At 32.5% G+C, this 21,067-nt stretch overlaps 1 protein-coding gene across 1 annotated transcript; it reads left to right on the top strand.

The window, feature by feature from the left end:
• Positions 1-16,590: 16,590 nt before the first annotated feature.
• LOC120079096 (metalloendoproteinase 1-like) lies at positions 16,591-17,478 on the top strand. Its single transcript, XM_039033283.2, has one exon. It carries the CDS (start codon positions 16,591-16,593, stop codon positions 17,476-17,478), a length of 888 nt encoding a protein of 295 aa, XP_038889211.2.
• Positions 17,479-21,067: the final 3,589 nt, after the last annotated feature.

Below are 21,067 nucleotides of genomic sequence, written 5' to 3'. Positions count from 1 at the left end.
GCTGCCTCTGCATCCTTAACTACTTCCTCTTATTAAATCCATGGGTCGAGTTTTGAACACTCAACCTACGGCTATTTAACCCCACGTCCCACCCATTTTTTCATCTCACTCATTTTTCACTGCCTTACTCTCTTCACCCATTTTCACAACTTTCATCCACTTATTTTTTCATTGTCTTACTCTCTTCACCCATTTTCTCAACTACTTACTTCATTCTCCTTACTCTTTCTTATTTCTTAATTCTCATCTTCTATTTTGTGTGGATCATTGGTCTCCACACTTTACCCTTAAACTATACAGGTTTGTTATTTTATTTTACTAGAGATTTTTGTTCTTTTAAGAATAATTATAAATTTTGTTTCTATTATTATATTATTATTATTATTTTTTTATAGTTTTTATTGTTGTTCGAGAAACAAAGATTCAAGAAAAAGGTATACGTTTGATCAACTAAATTACTATTTTTTTAATTAAAAATATAAGTTATAAGTTCTAATATGGTTTTTTTTTTTGTAGTTGTTGACGGATAACAAATAACAAAAAAAAAAAAAAAGTGAATGTTGTCACTTTGAAAAAAAAATCTACTATTGAGTTTGTGAGTTTAAATTTTATTTATTACTATTTTTTTTGTTTTTAATATTTATTTATTCTAAATATATTATTATAATTCTTTATATATTGATGTTAATAACTTTTAGATCTACATGTTTATCTTTTATTTATTACTAGTTTTTTTTTATTTTTTTTTATTTTTATTTTAGATCTACATATTTATTTTAATCTACCATGTTAATATTATAGATCTACCATGTTATTCTCAATTGAATAATAGTTTTTTAATAGTCGAAATTTACTAATATTGATATAATAATGTTAGTATTTTTTTATTATTTATATTATGTAAGATCTACAATGTTAATGTTTTCTTTTGCATTTTAAATAGTTAAGGAATTATTGTTGTTTTTGAAGATATTAGATCTACAATATTGATATAATAATGTTAGTAGACATTATATTTTGTTCGTACAATATGACTTTTCTAATTATAGTTTTCTATAAATTTTTTGTTTATTGTTTTTTAATAGAAAAAGACGTAATCTTGTTTATTTGTTTTTTTATATGATATTCTATTTTTTAGTATTGTTTTTAGTTAAAAACTTTAGTATTTTGTTTGTTTTCAACAAAAAAAAAAAAGTTATTAATTTAATGAGTTTTATATTTTTTTTATACTATTTGGTTTTTTTACTAATAGATTGCTTTAGTATTTTTAGTTTAATACAAAAGTTTAGTTTATAGTTTAGTACAAAATTATTGTGATTTTTTTAACATATTTATTATGATATTTGATTTTTTTAGTACTAATTTTGAAAAAATAGTTCTAAAAGGTTTAGTCATTTTTTCAGTGATTTTTTTTTATAAGAAAGTTTAGTTTATAGTTTCATACAAAATTATTGTGATTTTTTAACATATGTCTTATGATATTTGATTTTTTTAGTAATGACTTTGATAAAATAGTTTTAAAAAGTTTAGTGATTTTTTCAGTGATTTTTTAAATATATTTCTTATGATATTCGATTTTTTTTTGTACAAAATTATTGTGATTTTTTAACATATTTCTTATGATATTTGATTTTTTTAGTAATGACTTTGATAAAATAGTTTTAAAAAGTTTAGTGATTTTTTCAGTGATTTTTTAAATATATTTCTTATGATATTCGATTTTTTTTTTGTACTAACTTTGAAAAAATAGTTTAAAAAAAGTTTAGGTTTTTTTTTAGTGATTTTTTAATAAGAAAGTTTAGTTTATGATTTAATATAAAAATATTAATAAGTTTTTTAACATATTTTTTATGATATTTGATTTTTTTAGTAATAACTTTATAGTTTAATACAAAATTATTATGATTTTTTTAACATATTTCTTATGAGTGGGAAGAATGTTGCAAATGGAGACTTCGTGCAACAAAGAAAAAGTTGCATGGCTTGTTTGAGATCACTAAGTATGTTGATTAACATACATGTTTCTACTCATAACTTAGTCAAAGTTATGTACAGTTAGATTCATCGATGATTGCACTAGAGTTTTGTGATGCCGTAAAAGAAAAACCATCTATAAGTGTGGCACAAATGTGACATAAAATCAAAATTTGGATATCATGTTCCTTACCATAGGGTGTGGGAGGGCAAAAGAAAGATGTTGGCTAAAGTGTTTGATGATTGGGGCGAGCCATACAAATTATTACCCAGGTGGCTGTATATAGTTAAACAGACCAATCTCGGAATACGTGTGGAGTGGAGAGTGAAAGAAATGCCAACTGAAGGTCATGTTATCCTAACTTCTATATTTTAGGCATTTAGTCCTTTTATAAAAGCTTTTAATAAATGTTGATCGGTGATTTAGATAGACGGTACCCACTTGTATGGTAAATATCGAGAAAAATTTCTGATTGTTACATCAGTTGATTCAAATGGGCATTTTCTTCCACTTGTATTCGCCGTTGCAGATAAGGAGTCTGCAGACTCATTGGGATGGTTCCTAAAATACCTGAGAGAAATTGTAACACATAAAGACGTGTATTTAATTTCAAATCGACATGTTGGTATCATCGCAACAGTGAACAATCCAGCAAATGGTTGGATGAGGCCAAAATGTTACCATCGTTTCTGCTTACGCAACTTCGATAAAAAAAAAAATTAAAACATTAAAAAAATATGTTTATTGTGCTGGTGTCAATTTCAAATTCAAAAGTTTAATAAAGCTATTAAGGACATTAAAGTAATAAATCGGAGTTGTTTGAGTTTTTTTTACAACATTGGTATAGAACAATGGACTCAAGCACACAATGGAGGGTACAAATATGGGTGGATGATGAAAAATCTATCAGAGTGCATAAATGCCGTCTTCAAAGGAGCTCGAATGTTGCCGATAAATGCTCTTGCTCAAATAATGGCCTTTAAGTGCGTAAATTATTTGAAAAAAAGAAGAGAAGAAATATAAGCTGCTTTGGAGCGTCAAGATAAATACACCCAGTTATATTAATTTTTTTTAATATATATGTTATTAACAATTTGTTTCAGGCATATTTATAATACTAAGTGGAGTAAAAATTCAGATACACACACGAAAAAAATTAATAAATAGGCTGCAAGATTTAGTAAACATGAAATAGAGTTATACGATTGATATGAAGGTGTATTTCATATGAAGACCAAACGTCACAACCTCAATGATAAAGGAGAAAATGTTTAAATATTGAGGATAAATGGGTCCGAACGGTACTGTTCATGTAACAAGTGGCAAGCCTTCGACATTCTGTGCTCGCATTTTATGGCAGTTTGCTCACATTTTAACATGAACTACGAAGATTTTATTGAGGACTACTATAAACTGTCAATGTATGCTACATGTTACTCTCCTCAATTTCAATCTGTACCGCATGAAGATTACTGGATCACACATATGTCTGTCTTATATGCTAACCCATCGTCGTTGAGGAAACTTGGTAGACTAAAGAGTTCACGATGCCATAACGAGATTGATTGGATAGAACCAAGCGCTCGACTACGATGTGTGTTTTGTAATCAGTTAGGTCATAGTCGAAAGAAGTGTCCTTCGTTACTAAGACAGGCTCCAGACAGTTAGAGATTTTTATTATTGATATTTTTTTTCTTGTAAATAATAATTTTATTGTATAGTTAATTTTTTTTATTACAATTTATTAATTTGTATATTTTTTTTAAAAAAATTAAGTTGTACATTATTTACTTGAGAAATAAATAATTTTTTTTCTTTTTAATTATGGTTGTAAATCTAGGATCTATTGATCTCGATGTTCTATACGATCAATCGATTAATCGATTATCAATTGCGTGGCAAGATCGTACCACTGGAGAAATACCTTGTAAACGTCGAGAGGCAGTGGTTTAGCGCACTATCCCACTCCACCCTCGAATACCACCATTACTTCGTTCATTCAGCTGGATTAACATCTCATCACAACATTGATTGAGAGATGGAGGCCTGAGATGTATACATTTTATATGTCCTTTGGAGGGTGCACTAACACTCTACAAAATATAGAAGTGTTGTTTGGGTTACCTATTGACAGTGAGTCAATTTCCGGAGTGATGTATGACGACTAGTTACAAATTTGTCAACTGTACCTCAGTGTACCCCACCTATCGATAAAATTAAAGGATCGAGGTTAAGTTTGATATAGTAGAGACATAATTCCACGAGCTCGCCGATGATGCAAATGAGGAAACTGTCATAAGATATACGCGAGCATATATACTGCAAATTATGGTTGGAAGTTTGTTTTCTGACAAATCCAGTCATTTTGTTCACTTGATGTTCCTACCACTATTAGCTAGCTTCTATGATGTGGGACGGTATTCTTGGGGTGGAGCATGTTTGACATTGTTTTATAGATAGCTGTGCAAAGTAACAAAACCTAAAGTTCTCGAGATCGCTGGGCCTCTCATACTTTTGCAACTATGGGCTTGGGAACGATTTCCAAAAATGGCTTCATAGCTCTAACATGTAAATGACGCTCAGTTAGCTGGATGATGCTTGATTTTATGAAGTGAATTATGGATGATATGCGATGGTGAAATTGCGTTGTGTACTCAAGTTTCCTCAGCGGAATCCAAGTGTAAATTCCACTGAGTTTCTTGGTAATTCCAGGGTCGAACTCAGGGACTTGTGAAAATAGATGCGATGGTAATTTTTATGAAAACTTTGCGGTAATCGGTAACTCAATTAATTATGTGTTAATGAAAAATAAACAAATGCGACGGATTTGAGAAAAGTCAGTTGTGTGATTTATACACTGAGTATGCAGATGAACGGGTTGAGAAAATCTTTAGCTAGCATTACTGGGGAATGCGTCAGACTATGCGATCATGCTACAACCATACATAGCAAATCATTTTCTAATACAAATGTAATGCTTCTAAGTCTAAGACGCATGTATTGAATGTAAAAGTGTCCATAGAGATTATCCCTAAGTCTCTACTCTTTTCCTATGCGATGATACAAAATGCATAAAGGCAAGGTGACCGCATACAATCATATCTTATCTCTAGGATGCATGCGATGCGTTGATAACAAATATAGCTTATTCCTAAGCTCCCATCTCTTGATTATGCGTTCTAATCTGACTCTCCTGAGCCTAGATTCTAACCTGACCTTCCCAAGCCTAGATTCTGTCCTTAGACTACCCTCCCGAGTATCTCTAATGGACGAATGAAGCATACATAATACAAGATAATCGCATAGAATTAAGATTTCCTAGTTGTGCTAGTTAAATGTTTCTCAACCCATTCAGCAGATTTAGCTACTCATGCATAAATAACAGAGAGTGAACAGATATAGAGAAGGAAATTTCATTTTTATCAATGAGTTTGAGTACAAAATAACAATGGAAGATAAAAGGTAGAGAGCCTGGTAGTAATTCCTTGCTGACCGAGGCTTTTACACTGTCAATCTCTATTTGGTTCCAAAGATATTCCTGCTTCCGCAACCGTCGACCCTCCCTCTATTCTAGCAGATTTCGACACTCTCTCAAGCTTACCGGAACGATCTATCAGCACCACCTTCCTCTCTCGCATCTGCCTTAAAACGAAAGGAAAACTATGAACAAAGACATGTGTACTGAAGTATGAAATTTCGAATTGCTGAACCCCTTTTCTGAAGGTTGCCCTTGGTATTTATAGAACATCAAGGGTGAACGACGGCTTCTCTCTCATGATTGCACGAATGAGACGACTTTAATTCTCCTAACTGATGCGCCGAATATTTGTCACCAAAAAGCTGAATGTACTTGTTATCGTTAATCGGCTATTAACTTAATTCGGATTTGACTGTCATCAGCTTTCTGTCCCATCGCGATTAATTAACCTTTTACCCAGATGCGCCCACCATGTTGCGCTGACCAGGTTGCGGCACTCATTCTCGGGGAATATCTGCGAACACGATCACCGAAAAGCTTTGCGGTAATGCTGCGCTCGACCAATGATTTCTTATGATCGCAATTTCCGCTTTGTGTCATCGCATATTCTGCACAAAAATACACAAATCAACTGTTCTAATGCAATGAACGCATGCGACTGCAATATTATGAAATTGATGCTTAATGGACACAATTTAACATGTTTTATCAACGCAAACCAACATTGTTTAAGAACTTAGCACTATGATAACGTGCATTTCTGCCCGTTATCATACCCCCAAATTTAAACAATGCTTGTTCTCAAGCATAAGCTAAAGATTTCCTTTAGTAAGTCAACCGCAATGTTCTTTTCCTAGATTTCTTAAGGATACTTCGTTCAAATCCTATGTACCAAAGTTTCCTTAAGTCTTATTCAAGTCTCTCCTTAAAATATTTCTAAGACCTAAGGACTGCAAGCTTAACCTTCAAAAAGACTTTACTAATTTCCGGAACATTGCATGATTTATTTCAAAAAGAAAAATTTTCACTGGGTGTCAAATGATTTTATCCTTGCATATTTCTTGACATTATTATTTTTTTCTGACCTTGTGCTGATCCAAGTGCCTTGCCTTCGTTTTGGCTTGCCCCCATGTGTGTCATGCGGACATCCAACTACGAGCAATGCACTATTCCTCAGACTAAACTTATACATACTTGGCAGCGGAGTTGCGGTCATTTATTTATGCGTTGATCCTGATGACTTACTTTCGTTTTGGCTTGCCCCTACGTGTGTCATGCAGACATCCAACTACAGGTAAGTGCCTTTCACAACTTAGCCATTATCAACGTAGGTTTTCTATTGCGTTGACAGTGGAGTTGTTATTCTCAAAATATTTTCTCTTTTTTTTTTTTCAAAATAGCAAGGTCGAAAATAAATATCTCACTCCCAGATTTAAAATGCGGCAATGTCTTCATTACCAAAAGATTAAAATAAGTCATGCGATGTTCTTAGAAAGTTTCGTAAAGAAAGTTTGAAAGAAAGCTAGCAAACCCCTAACTTCTAGAAATATTTTATGAGGTGACTATCTTAAAGTTAAGATGACTCTAGTATATACGAAAGAAATAGAAGCATGTTGCTCATCATTGAAATCATACTTGGCAAAGAAACAACATGTGGTAACTTACTAAATTTATCTATGTCAAATGATTGCAGTAATCAAAGAGGATGCAGTGATAAAACTTTTAAAACTAACATACGATGCGATAGAGCAAAATTTGAAATAAAGATAAGGAAGAATACACCCTCAAATTTGCGCTGTCGCTCACATTGTGTATTGACTCATCCATCTTTGTGGCGATCTATCTTTTTTGGATTGCGGTGACGAAGTGAGATAATTTGCTGCTTCACGTAACATCTGCGCAATCCTGTGCCTTAATCGTTGTAAACAAATAGAGAGGGGGTCAAATTATTTTAAATAAAACAAAAATCGTTATAGCAATCTCCCTTTTTTTTTTTAGAGAAGTAAGAACGATGCTGGTAACAAAAAGGTAATTGCGATAATAAATAATGAGATGATAAAAGTTCATGAAGTAATTGATGCAAAAAAAGGATATTTAAAAAGATTGCGTCCCTGATGAGGTTGAATCATATAATACTCAGGGATCACTTATTCCAGGTTGGTTTGTTCATGTCCGTGGTGGCTTTTCTCTCTTTTCTTTGTCCTCTGGGATCTTTACTGCCTTAATACGGAGTTTTTTTTCCCATGAATGCTCATTACAATTTTTCCCTTGTGCACATCAATTTGAGCGCGACCGGTTGAAAGGAAAGGTCGTCCCAATATGATGGGCGCATCTTTGTCTGCTTTATAATGCAAAATGAGGAAGTCTATCGGCAGGATGAATTTATCGATTGAAATTGCGGCATTTTTCAACTCTCCTTCAGGGTGTATTCGGGATCTGTTAGTGAGCAGGAGAGTTTCCTTTGTGGGCATAAGTGTGCCGGCATTCAATTGTTTGAAGATTGATAGCAGCATTATGTTTATACTTGCCCCAAGATCGCTTAGTGCTTGGCCACTATAGGCCTTTCTGATAGAGCATGGTATCGTGAAGATTCCTGGGTCGCCCGTTTTAGGTGGAATCAAAGCATTTTGCGTTGCAGCCACTATTACGATCTTTTCTTCCTCATTTTGTTCCTCTTTCAATCTTTGCAGAGTTACTGGTGGTTGAACTTCTTCTGTCTCAAGATCTAGAGGCTTAAGGGTGGACCCAACTTCGGGGTCTATTTTCTCGGGCTTCTCCAAACTATAGGTCAACGGGTCATCTGTTGTCACCGCATTCAAGTTGGTCGCAATGGGCTTCTCCCCTACTTTCGCAGTCATGTTGTCGCTTAGCAAGGAGACTGTTAAGCATTGTTCCTTCCCGTGACCTCCAGCATTGTGAGGAAGCTTAGTTGAGCTTGGCAACGCTCTTTGCGGTCTATTTTTCTCGCTCGCAATTTTTCCCATTTGAATTTTGAAATTTCTAATGAATGTAGCTTGATTATGAAGCATTGATTCGTTTTTCTCAATGTATTGGTTCAACAAGCTCTCCAAGGACGAAGATTGCGGTGTTTGTGAGCTGCTAGCTTGGCTATGCGCTGGACGGTTGTTTTGCGGGAAAAACCCGGGTGACCCTCATTTTTGTGCCACAAGTTGAAAACTTTGTTGTTGATTTTTCCACGCAAAATTTGGGTGGTTTTGCCACCTGGGGTTTTATGTATCGGAATAGGGATTATTTCTCATGAAGCATACCGACTGTGGGTTTGTTGGGCATTCTTCCATCGGGTGAGTATCTCCGCAAATGACACAACTTGCGGTCGTTTGAGTAATTGTGCTGACCTGCACTTTCTTCGCTCCCGTGTTATTAATTGTGATGCCTTGTATCAAACTCATCATCACAGTCATTTGATTTTGCAGGGATGCGATGGCCCCGTTGTTTGTGTCATTATCTTTTATTCTTAATCTTTGATCGCTTTCCCGCCAATCCTCGTGATTTTTGGAAATGCGATCAAGTATACTCTTTGCCTCCTCATATGTTTTGTCGAGCAGACCACCAGCGGCTGAGGGATTCAGTCTTTGGTAGAAAATCTCCATTTGTAGCCAGTCTGTTAAGCCATTATGTGGACAGTCTCTTACCAACCGCTTAAACCTCGCCCAGGCATCGCTAAGCGATTTGTCATCTTCCTGTTCAAAATTTGTTATTAATTTTCTTCTCCTAGCATTCTCGGTTGGTGGGAAATACTTCTTCATAAACTTTTCCACCACCTGTTCCTACGATGTTATCTCCCCTGGTTTGAGAGAATATGCCCATTTTCTTACTTGATTGCATAAGGAAAATGGAAACAGAGTGAGTCGAACTTCCTAGGTTAAGATATTCGGTAACACAAAAGTGTTGTAGATTTCTATAAAGCTCCAGAGGTAGGCTTGCAGGTTTTCGCCACGCCTTCCTCCAAATTGCCTAACAGCCTGAATCATCTACAGCATTACCGACTTCATTTCAAGCCTCGATCCATCTAACACCGGCCTCATGATTCCTGGAGAGAAATCATAGAGGTTAGGCGACACATAGTCCCAGATGGGTCTATTATGGTCATTCTCCAGAAGGATGGGGTTGGTCATTATATTATTCGTGTTAGCAGTCCTTGCGTCTGGTTGTTCTACCATTCTTGGTGTTCTTTCTTGTTGTTGTTGGCAGTCTCTTAATCTTCTTCTGAATGTCCTCTCAATCTCCGGGTCGTAATTCGACAGAGATTGAAAGTCTGTAAAGAAATCAGAAAAATTATCGTTAGCACGCTATTTTGCCGAAGTCCCCGACAACGGCGCCAAAAACTTGATGCTTGATTTTACGAAGTGAATTATGGATGATATGTGATGGTGAAATTGCATTGTGCATTCAATTTTCCTTAGCGGAATCTAAGTGTAAATTCCACTGAGTTTCCTGGTAAATCCAGGGTCGAACTCAGGGACTTGTGAAAATAGATTGCGATGGTAATTTTTATGAAAATTTTGTGGTAACTGGTAAGTCAATTAATTGTTGATTTGTTGTTGATTGCGTTAATGAAAAGTACAAAAATGCTTGAGAAAAGTCAGTTGTGTGATTGATACACTGAGTATGCGGATGAATGGGTTGAGAAGATCTTTAGCTAGCGTTACTGGGGAATGCGTCAGAATATGCGATCATGCTACAACTATGCACAAGAAGTTATTTTCCAATGAAAATGCGATGCTCCTAAGCTTAGGACGCATGTGTTGAATGCAAAAGTGTCCATAGAGCTTATCCCTAAGTCTTTACTCTTTTCCTATGTGATGATGCAAAATGCATAAAGGCAAGGTGACTGCATACAATCATATCCTATCTCTAGGATGCATGCGATGCGTTGATAACAAATAATGCTTATTCCTAAGCTTCTATCTCTTGATTATGCGTTCTAATATGACTCTCCCGAGCCTAGATTCTAACCTAACCTTCCCAAGCCTAGATCCTATCCTTAGACCACCCTCCCGTATATCTCTAATGGACGAATGAAGCATACATAATACAAGATAATCACATAGAATAAGGATTCTCTAGTTGTCCTAGCTAAATGCTTCTCAACCCATTCAGCAGATTTAGCTACTCATGCGTAAATAACAGAGAGTGAACAGATGTAGAGAAGGAAATTCCATTTTTATAAATGAGTTTGAGTACAAAATAACAATGGAAGATAAAGGTAGAGAGCTTGGTAGCAATTCTTTGCTGACCGAGACTTTTACACTGTCAATCTCTATCCGGTTCCAAAAATATTCCTGCTTCCGCAGGCGTTGGCCCTCTCTCCGTTCTGGCAGCTTCTGGCGCTCTCCCAAGCTTACTGGAACGATCTATCAACACCACATTCCTCTCTCGCGTCCGCCTTAAAACGAAAGGAAAACTATGAACAAAGACATGCGAACTGAATTATTAAATTTCGAATTGCTGAACCACTTTTCTGAAGGCCGCCCTTGGTATTTATAGAACATCCAGGGTGAACGGCGGCTTCTCTCTCATGGTTGCATGGATGGGACAACTTTAATTCACTTGACTGATGCATCGAATATTTGTCACTGAAAAGCTGAATGTACTTGTTATCGTTAATCGGCTGTCAACTTAATTCGGATTCGATTGTCCCATCGCGATTAATTAGACTTTTACCCAGATACGCCCACCATGTTGCACTGACCTATTTGCGACAATCCTTTTCGGGCGAATATTTGCGAACACGATCACCGTAAAGCCTTGCAGTAATGCTGCGCTTGACCAATGATTTCCTATGATCGCAATTTTCACCTTGCGTCATCGCATATTTTGCACAAAAATACACAAATCAACTGTTCTAATGCAATGAACGCATGCGACCACAATATTATGAAATTGATGCTTAATGGATGCAATTTAACATGTTTTATCAACGCAAGCCAACATTGTTTAAGAACTTAGCACTATGATAACGTGCATTTCTGTCCGTTATCACTGGACAAGCCTACAGTTCTCGGTATGTTATTTTAATTCAATTTAATTTTTATATGACTAATCTAGTTAATTCAGAATCTAAATTATTAATTTAAAAATTTAGGTGGAGAGACAAATTTGACAAATTTTGTGTGACTAGGACAACCACACATGTAGTCAGCTAGTATAGATACATATTTGATCTGCTTCAACTTGATCAGGTACATTAATACTGAACCAAATTGAATGTTTTATACAAATTTTTATTGTATTTGTCTTTAATATTTATCAATATAATATTTTGTGTTTCAAATTATTTGGGAGTCTTACAAAGTTATTATAGACACTTTGCCCAATTTCTGTAGAACCGGTCAAAACATATAGAGAACGATATGTCCTCTCATATGTTTTCACGTTGAGTGACATCTCCCTGACAAGGTAATGAAACAATTCGGTTTTTAGCAGGATGTCTCATCCCCTTGTAATATTGAATCCCTATTGCATGACATCGACTTAAGAATTGGAGATTGGTCCGAAAAAGTTGCACATTTGGCAGTGCGATGGCACTATCGTGCAAGGTTTGTTGCAATGGGGGTTTCTATTGGACAGTTTGATAGGGATGTCACTAAAAACTACATCAACTGGTAGAATAACATTACAAGGCGCTGCGTTACTGGGTCATCTGGTACATAAATAAATATTATCTAATTATTTTTAATTTAAATTTATTTTAAATATTGTGTAATTTTTTTATAATTCACAGAGATCAAACAACAGTAGATTCCGTGATATTGCAAATGATCCAAACCAAGTTCTTGCTATATGTAGTGACAACGAGAGCTATATGGAGGAGATACATTATATGTATGATACACCTATTGTTCCTTCACCAGTTCCTAGACGTAGAGGACTTGCTCAAGAAGAAAAAGATGTGTTTGATGAGGTTGTCCACAATGTGGAAGAATTGTTCTCTATGATGCAAACATAGAGCCAAACTGATTATGTTAGTTTGATGATGAGGATGTCAACATTTGGTTCAGGATATTATGATTCAGAGGTTGGTCCATCATCCTCATACGTGTATGGACATGGTTGCAGTTGTGGAAAGAATAATGAATATTTATATTATGAAGTGTCTGCAGAAGTACCAGAGCAACATTAAGAGGAACCAGAGCAACCTCAAGTTCAAAGTGGACGACGACAACCAGCTCGAAGTTGATGACGTCTGCCTTGTGGGACACATTGATTTTTTTAGTTATTTTCAAATAAATGAGATAATAGTTGTATTAATATGAATATTTTAGAATTTTATTATTTTTAAATTATGGAAGAAAACGTTAATGAGATATTATTTTCTATGATATTTCTTAGAGTTAAGTGAAGAAAATGGTGGTCGAAAATAATAACAAAATGAGGTCGAATATAATAAATAATAAAATGAAAAATGGAGGTCGAATATTAAAATAATATGAAAAAGGGAGAAAATAAAAAAATAATAAAATGAGAAGAAGTCGAGTGTTCAAAACTCGACTTACCCTTGTCGAGTTTTGAACACTCGATTTCCTTTGTTGAGTTTTCAAAACTTGACATACTGAAATAAAAAAAAAAAAAAAGAATATTTTTCTAAATTCTTTTGAAGCAATCATACTTTTCTAAATAATTTTAAAAAGAAGAATATTTTTCTAGATTTTCCTCTATTTTCAACATGTGCCTCGTACAGATTTAATAGCTCTGGCCTGAGAGGTTTTGCGGGTTCTCAAATATTATGTTTATATAATTTTTTCGAGTGGGTCACATCTTTGTAATTGCAGGATTATTCTTCTCTGGTAGCCCTGGGGACTTTTCATTCGTAATCTTATTAGTATTTAATAATAAAAAAAGGGAAACAAAAAAACTCAAAGCATGAGAATTATCTGAACTCGGTAGAGCCTTTTAAGTACTTTTACCTTTTTGACCTAAGAAGTAACATGTTTGTGTTGAATCTTAAGTAAACCATTTTATTTTTAATTTAATTAAAAGACTTATCATTCATTCATGTGTTTGTGCGTTTAATGGTTTTAATCTTCTGATCTCTTATCAAAGACTGATTGTTCTTTTGATTTAAGTTTTAGCTCGAGAGAGTGAAATTTAGATTAAAACGACAAATGTATGATTATTAGTGAAACCTTGCATGAGAGTGAATTTTCTAATAAAAGTTACTATTGATTACTTTTAAAGGGAAGCCTAGTTCTTGAGTGACTACAGGAATAGTTTACTTGTAGTGACAACAAGATTAATTGGGGATACTTCCAGAAGATTCATAATGCCTTGCTTGTCTTTGAAAATCATATAGGAATGTTAAATTTTAATTATAAGCAGGACAATTAATTGACCTCAAGAGAGGAAGTTAATAACAATGGTATCTTCTTGGCTTATGTTTGTTGCATGATAAAAGTAGTGTTTAATTGGTTGAGTTTATTATTCTATTTCATGAATTCTATCTTAAACTTTATCTCTAATTATTGTCTCCACTTAATTCGGAATAAGATTAGTGATAATTTAAATAAATAGTAGTGATAAATTAAATAAGTCATCTTTAAATATTTATTTCTCTAGATAAAATGAGGTAAAAGTAGTTTGATAACTTAACTAAATTAATGGCTCAATCGTGTAAGGATATTTGAATTCAATCACTATATTAAAACTTAACACTGTACACTTGCGATTTTGCATGGTTGAAAAATTGCTCAACAAACATTAAAATAAAAATTATTATATTATCTAAATTTTATAAATTTATGGTAACCAAAAAAAAGTATAATATTTATTTTATATGGTAAAAACCTCCTATTGATTTTTCTTTTAATTAACACTACAAAATTTTATGTGCGTTGTACATATTTCTTTGACTAGTTTCCATTAAATGAGAGAAAGCATATCTCTTCTACAAGAATATCTCTGAATTAAATGATAAGATTATGTTATATTTTGTCAAAGTGTGTGTCTATATACATATATTCCTGAAAAATCATCAATTTAGCGTCTGTTTGATAATGTTCTTATTTCTTATTTTTTGTTTCTGTTTTTCATCCTTTTTTAAAAAACTGACATATTTGATAACTGTTTCTATTTATTGTTTCTACAATTTAAGAAAAGTTACAAGAAATGGGTCAAGTTTAAGAACTACATGCCAAAAGTAGTTTTTCCCCGTTTCTTTTTCATTTTATTTAGTTTTGTTTCTATTATGACATAAACGGTTGGCTTAGTTGTTTGGTAGTGAGGCGCCCATGCCTTTTACATGTGCTTATCTGTCCTAGGTTCGATTATCAGGGAATATAATTTAATTTAATTTAATTTTTTTTTGAGAAAAATACCATTGGTCTCTAGGGTTGAAGTCTAATTTCTATTTGATTCTTAGATTTCAAAATTTATTCTTTAAGTTTTAAATTTAGTTTCAATATAGTCTATGAGTTTCAAAACGTTGCAATTCCCTTGACATTTGAATTTTTTTTTTTTAAATTTGATCCCTAGATTTCAAAATTTATATTTTTAACTTCAAATTTTCTCTAAATACTCATTTACATCTTCAGTATTAATGTGTGTTAATAAATTTAAAATAATTAAATAAATTATAATTGATTAAGTTTTCACTATTTTTCATCACTTATAAAATTTAATTAATAGATATTGACGTCAATGCTTGAAAGTGAATAATTTATTTAAAAATTGAGGTTAAAAATGTAAAATATTGAAATCTAGGGACCAAATTCAAACAAAATCCAAATATCAAGGGTAAAATTGCAATATTTTGAAATATAAAAACTAAATTGAAACGAAATTCAAAACTTAATAACTAAATGTGTAACATTTTGAAACCTAAGAACCAAATAGAAATCAAATATCAAACCTAGGGACCAAAAACATATTTTACTCTTTTTTTTTTTTTTTTTTTTTAATTTCTTTTGTATTTCATTATTTTCTATATTAATTTGGCTATATCTCTTTTACATTTCTTTCTTTCTTTCTTACTTTTTTTTTCTTACCTTTCTTTCTTTCTTTTATATTTTTTCTTTATTAACTTTTTTCTTTATATGTTTAATTTAATTTCAATACTTAAATTTTGATTTTCAAATTTCAAATTTTCAATAAATTTAAATATTTTTTGAATTTTGAATTTTAAATTTTGCAATATGCACCGGTTAGAATTTTGTAATATATAAATTTTGTTTACAAATACATTCAATTAGGTCAACTGTGATATTTTACAACCACGACATTTACATAATAATATAATTGAGTCAGATTTGAGTCAACATAATTTAAAACAAATGATTTGAGTGAGAAATAATATTCCAGATCAAATTTTAGCAACATATGAATGATGATAATAATTCTATGATAGTTATTGACTTTGCATCGGGATTTTTATGTATTTATCTATTTATTTTACATGATTAAATTATATTTAAACTATACAATAAGAGAAAATGTTAGAAAAAAAATACCAGAAACAAGTAACAAAAAATGATCACATAGGAGTTCGTGGGGGTGGTTGGAGTTGGCCATTAGTGGTGTGGTCGAAGGTGGTGATGGTGGCCAGAGTTGACTAGTAGCAGTGGTCACCAGTTGCCACTAGTGGTTATAGTTGGAGGTGGCGGAGTTGGGTGGCAGCGATGGTTGGAGGTGGTGGCCATCAACATAAAGAAAGAAGAAAGGTAAAAGGAAAAATGAGAAACGAGAAACAAAAAATAGTTGTCAAACAAATTTTTATTTCTATTTTTTTTCAAAAAAACATGAAACAAAAATAGTTATGGAACATCTTTTTGTTTCTAATTCTTAAAAAAAAAGAAATATCATGAATCGGCTCTTAATTATGTGCATTTCCATGACACAATGTCCTCCAATTAATATAGATTAAAAGAAAAGGTAGGTTTTTATCCCAAAAAGGCAGGATTTTGACCCTTAAAAAAAACAAAGAAAACATAAGTAAGTTATTTATCCCACAAAAGGGAAAAGTAGGTTTTTCTTTTTTTAAAAAATGAATTTCAATATTTTACATGCATGCATCAACAAACACTCAATTTCTTGCCTTTTTTCTTCATGCAAAATTTCTCTATTAAAAGCCCTCCAAATCTCTTCCTTCCACATCAATAACATTACTAAACTTTTCATAGCCATGGCGTTCAAGTCTCTCCAACTCCTCTTCCTTTTTCTCACCACCACTGCACCTCATGTAATCTCTAAACAAAACTCAATTTCATTTCCTCAACATCTCCATGGATGTCGTAAAGGTGACAATGTCAAAGGAATCCACAATATCAAAACATACCTTCAACATTACGGTTACTTATTACACAACACGAGTACCGACTTCCACACCAACAAACTAAAAAATGACATATTCAACGATGCCTTAGAATCCGCCATTAAATCATACCAAAAACGGTTTAACCTCAACATGAGTGGAGTTTTGGACGAAGAAACATTAGTTCAAATCTCCAGACCTCGATGTGGGGTACCAGATTTCTCCATGTCCAACCCGAATAAGAATCCCAAGGATGATCTCAAAATGTCGTCTCATTACACTTTCTTCCCAAACAACCCAAAATGGCCAAATACCAAATTCCATCTAACCTACACATTTACTAACAATTACCCGTTAAACTTGGTGCCATCAGTGACTGAGGCTATGGCTACATGGGCTTTAAACTCACAATTTACATTTTCAGAAGTTGTGGATGGCCAAATAGCTGACATTAATATTAGCTTTCAAAGAGGAGAGCATGGAGATGGAAATCCTTTTGATGGACCAGGGGGAATGTTTGATCATGCTTCTGCACCAACTGATGGGAGATTGCACTTCGATGGAGACGAGAGTTGGTCGGCGGGGGTGGTTGATAATGAGCTTAATGTAATGACTGTGGCACTTCATGAGCTTGGACATGTTCTTGGACTTGGCCATAGCTCTATTCAACAAGCCATCATGTGGCCCTATATGAATCCTGGTACTATAAAAGGCTTGAATGATGATGATATTGTTGGACTTCGTACTTTGTATGGTTAAGATCTATCTGTCTTTACTCAGATGCATTATGAACTGCATCCATATTTATGGAAACCATTCAAGTGATTTCTTTTTTTTAGATTTTTTTTTAACATTTTATTTCCTTTGTGATTGAAAGAGATGCATGAAGATGGATGAAGTTTGGATTGCATCTAAATATTACTATCTTTTTATACTTTTTTAGAATATATTGCTACACATGTTTTTTTTCCTAAATATGTCTTTCTTCTTGTGTCATGAAAAATCCAAATTGTTGTAGTGGGATGAGAGTATTTTCTTTAAACAAATACATTAAAGATTCTTCTGAGGAACCAACAATTTGTGGGGCTAAATTTCAATGATATTTTAGGAGTGATCTTGGAACTATTTTTAAATTTCACGGACAATTAAAGATTAAATTTAAACTTTGATGACCGTTGACAAATCATGTTACATGAGTTAACAAACAAAATCAACTCAAGTATTTTGAAAACTAATATCAAACATATATAATACATCTATTTTATAACAATGCTCGAAACCACACATCCATATATTTCAAAGAAAATAAACATTTAGAACCCCCTAACTCCGTCCCGAGAATTAGATTCTCTTATGCTCGATAGGTGACATGTTTGGGACTTATTTTGAAATGATAAAAACGAAAATACTTTTGTTATGTTTAAAATCACTATGAAATACATGCTTTTAATTATTTAAAATCAAGTTTGATGGTATCAAAATTAAATTTAAAAATATGTATTCAAACATAATTAATTAAGTTTGATTTTACGGATGACTAAATACGTACATGTTTAGAAGTGATTTTTAATATGATCAAAGTTATTTTAACAAATGTACAATGAACATCAAAATTGAAACAAAAATAAAAGGGTAACCATCATTAAAGTATACTTTTCAATATAAAGCTTTGAATATCTTTCATTATTATTAATTAATCAATTACATTTGCCAATGACACCACGTGCTCGAAGTGACGAGGAGTGCTCAACGTTTTCAAAAAGGGTTAATTTAAAAAGAGAAAAAGAAAAAGGAGTTGTCACTAATCCTTTTTACAGTGTGATTGGATTCCAAAATAAAGTAAACAATTTTTTAAAAATAAAAATGAATAAAACTGGTACGTGAAAAATTAGAGTTAGGTTTATGAGTTGTTTGTGTAAGGGGAAACTATTAGCACCCACAATAATTGTTTAGATTATGGGGCCAAATTTTAAATCTTGAATTGAAATCTTTAAAGAAATTCATTTTTAAAATAATATCTTATTTTACCCCTCAGTGCTCCAATATTTTGAGTCATGATCCCATAAAATAAGTGAAAAAAATTCCATCAACTAGGCTATGTTAGAATTGAAGAAAAATTTCTCATCTCAAGAAATTGAGAAAATATCGCAATTTCTCAAATCCATCATAGGATAGTCTTTTAATAAATGAAGTTTTTTTTTTTTTATAAAAAATATTAATTGAACTCTTTTTTTCTTGGGATCAAATCTCGGATTCTGAGAGATTATATTCCCTCCAGAATCTAAAAAATGAGACTCATATTTCTAGATTCTTTTGTAGGAACTCTTTTTAGTGAAAAATGATTAGAGAAACCAAGTTGTTAGAAAACTTCTTGAAATAATATATTAGTTTTTAAAATGTTAAAACACAAAAAAAAAAAAAAAAGAAAATGTAATTTAAGGAAATATTTAAATGACTTTAAAAGAATTTTATTATATATATTTTTTAAAAAACTTAAGAGATATTTAATTAGAAATCGAAATCAATTTAATATGAACATTATGTTAGCAAAATAATAATAACAACAATATAATAGAAGAACCATAATAACAAGTTAAATAAACATAAAAGAACATATTATATATCTAATGAAAATATATTAAAAATTAATCTCGGACTCTCAAAGAATCAGTTCATCACCTTGAAAATTTCAAAAGTTTCAGACTCTAAAACTTCCTAGATTCCGTCATCGACGTTATTTGAGAAAATACAAGCAAAGATTTATAGGAATATTGGAATAATATATTTTGGAACATAACAAGATTAATGTCGAGAATCCTACATTGGAAAACCCAAGTGATCTCACATTCGTTTATAAAATAGATGAGCTATTCCTCACAACATAGTTTTGAGATGGAACCCATACTATCAAATATGATATCAAACCTATAAAGTCCAAACAGAGACACCATATTGAGGAGACATGTTGAGAATCTCATATCGAAAAAACCAAGATCTTATAAGATATATGAACTACTCTTCACAACATTATCCTATAAAAGTTAAATATAATACTAAAAAAATAGATAAACAGAAATAGAAATAGAGCACGCAACAAAAATATGAAACTAAAAAAATCAGAGCGAATTAAATATGCAATATTGTAAATTTAAAATAACTTAAAAGTAAAAGGAAACTATATAAAACTAAAAAAATTTTTGTGTCACTAATAGTACCCTAATGCAATAACTCATGAAATACCAAAAGGAAAAAAAAAAAAGGAAGAAAAAACTAAAATCTATTTAGGCCGCCCATCACACACCCACACACATATATATATTAGCAACCATTTGAAATTACAATAAAAATAAGATTGAAAAGACTTGTCATAAAAAAATATATTAACACTAATAATGTTGGTTGAAAGGACGTATAATGAAACTACTAATAAATCTTTTAAACTTTTCTGTATATCAGAACTCTATCTCAACATTTTTAAAACAAATTCTCTCTCTTTAAAAACTTCCAACTCTTTTCTCAAATCCTTCTATCTCTCCACTTATTTTTTTCTTTCGAACTCTTTAGGGGTATGGCTTACTAACATGAATTGAATTGGATTGGTAAAAGTTACGAACTCAATCTTTGGCTCAACTTTAAATATTGGTGGAATTAAGTTGGTTATTTTTACCAACTCACCCTAACTCTCCTTACCTCCAATATTTTCAATAGCTCCACCCATCGTACCATTGACGACCACTATTGTCACACTCTGACCTGTTGGGATTGGTGTCCTAATTCTCTTGGTGGTCTTGTAGTTTATAAACATTTTGTACATATTATTATTAATAAAATAAATGTTATTTTATTTACATTTACTCATATCTAATAAACTAAGATCCGTAGTTATTTCATGTAATTTAAGCATGTATGTGAGACATACAAGTGGATCATGCCTTAAGTAATAACCTAAATGGTCTGTAGTATAAAGATAAAGGAGGGATACCTTATCCTAGTGACACTACGGATACAGCCCGTTTTGTAGATATTTACAAGTGTTGTAAAGTGCTACATATGGTTTGATCCTGACCATTCATGTGGACACATGCAAGCGGGAGTGTCTTATACAAAGAGTTTGTATAAGACTGGACCACGAGATGATTAGTCTCTTTTTATTATACCGTTGATAAATAAGACTTACATTTCACTAAAATGACCATAGGTGACATGACTTTAATCCTGAGTGAGTTGGGAACTCTTGCCTATGAAGGCGGTCCTTTGATTAGCATGGGTGAGAGTGGCCAGATTGCCAACTCAACAAGTCTATCTTTTTGGAAATTCGTTTGATTGAGGAGTTGGGAACTTAGCTACA

Source organism: Benincasa hispida, chromosome 6 (assembly GCF_027475165.1).
Source record: "Benincasa hispida cultivar pf3 chromosome 6, pf3_genome.v1.1, whole genome shotgun sequence".
NCBI classification, from domain to species: Eukaryota; Viridiplantae; Streptophyta; class Magnoliopsida; order Cucurbitales; family Cucurbitaceae; genus Benincasa; species Benincasa hispida.
The sequence above is the reverse complement of the archived record's forward strand: the minus strand, read 5'-3'. Positions and strand labels throughout refer to the sequence as shown.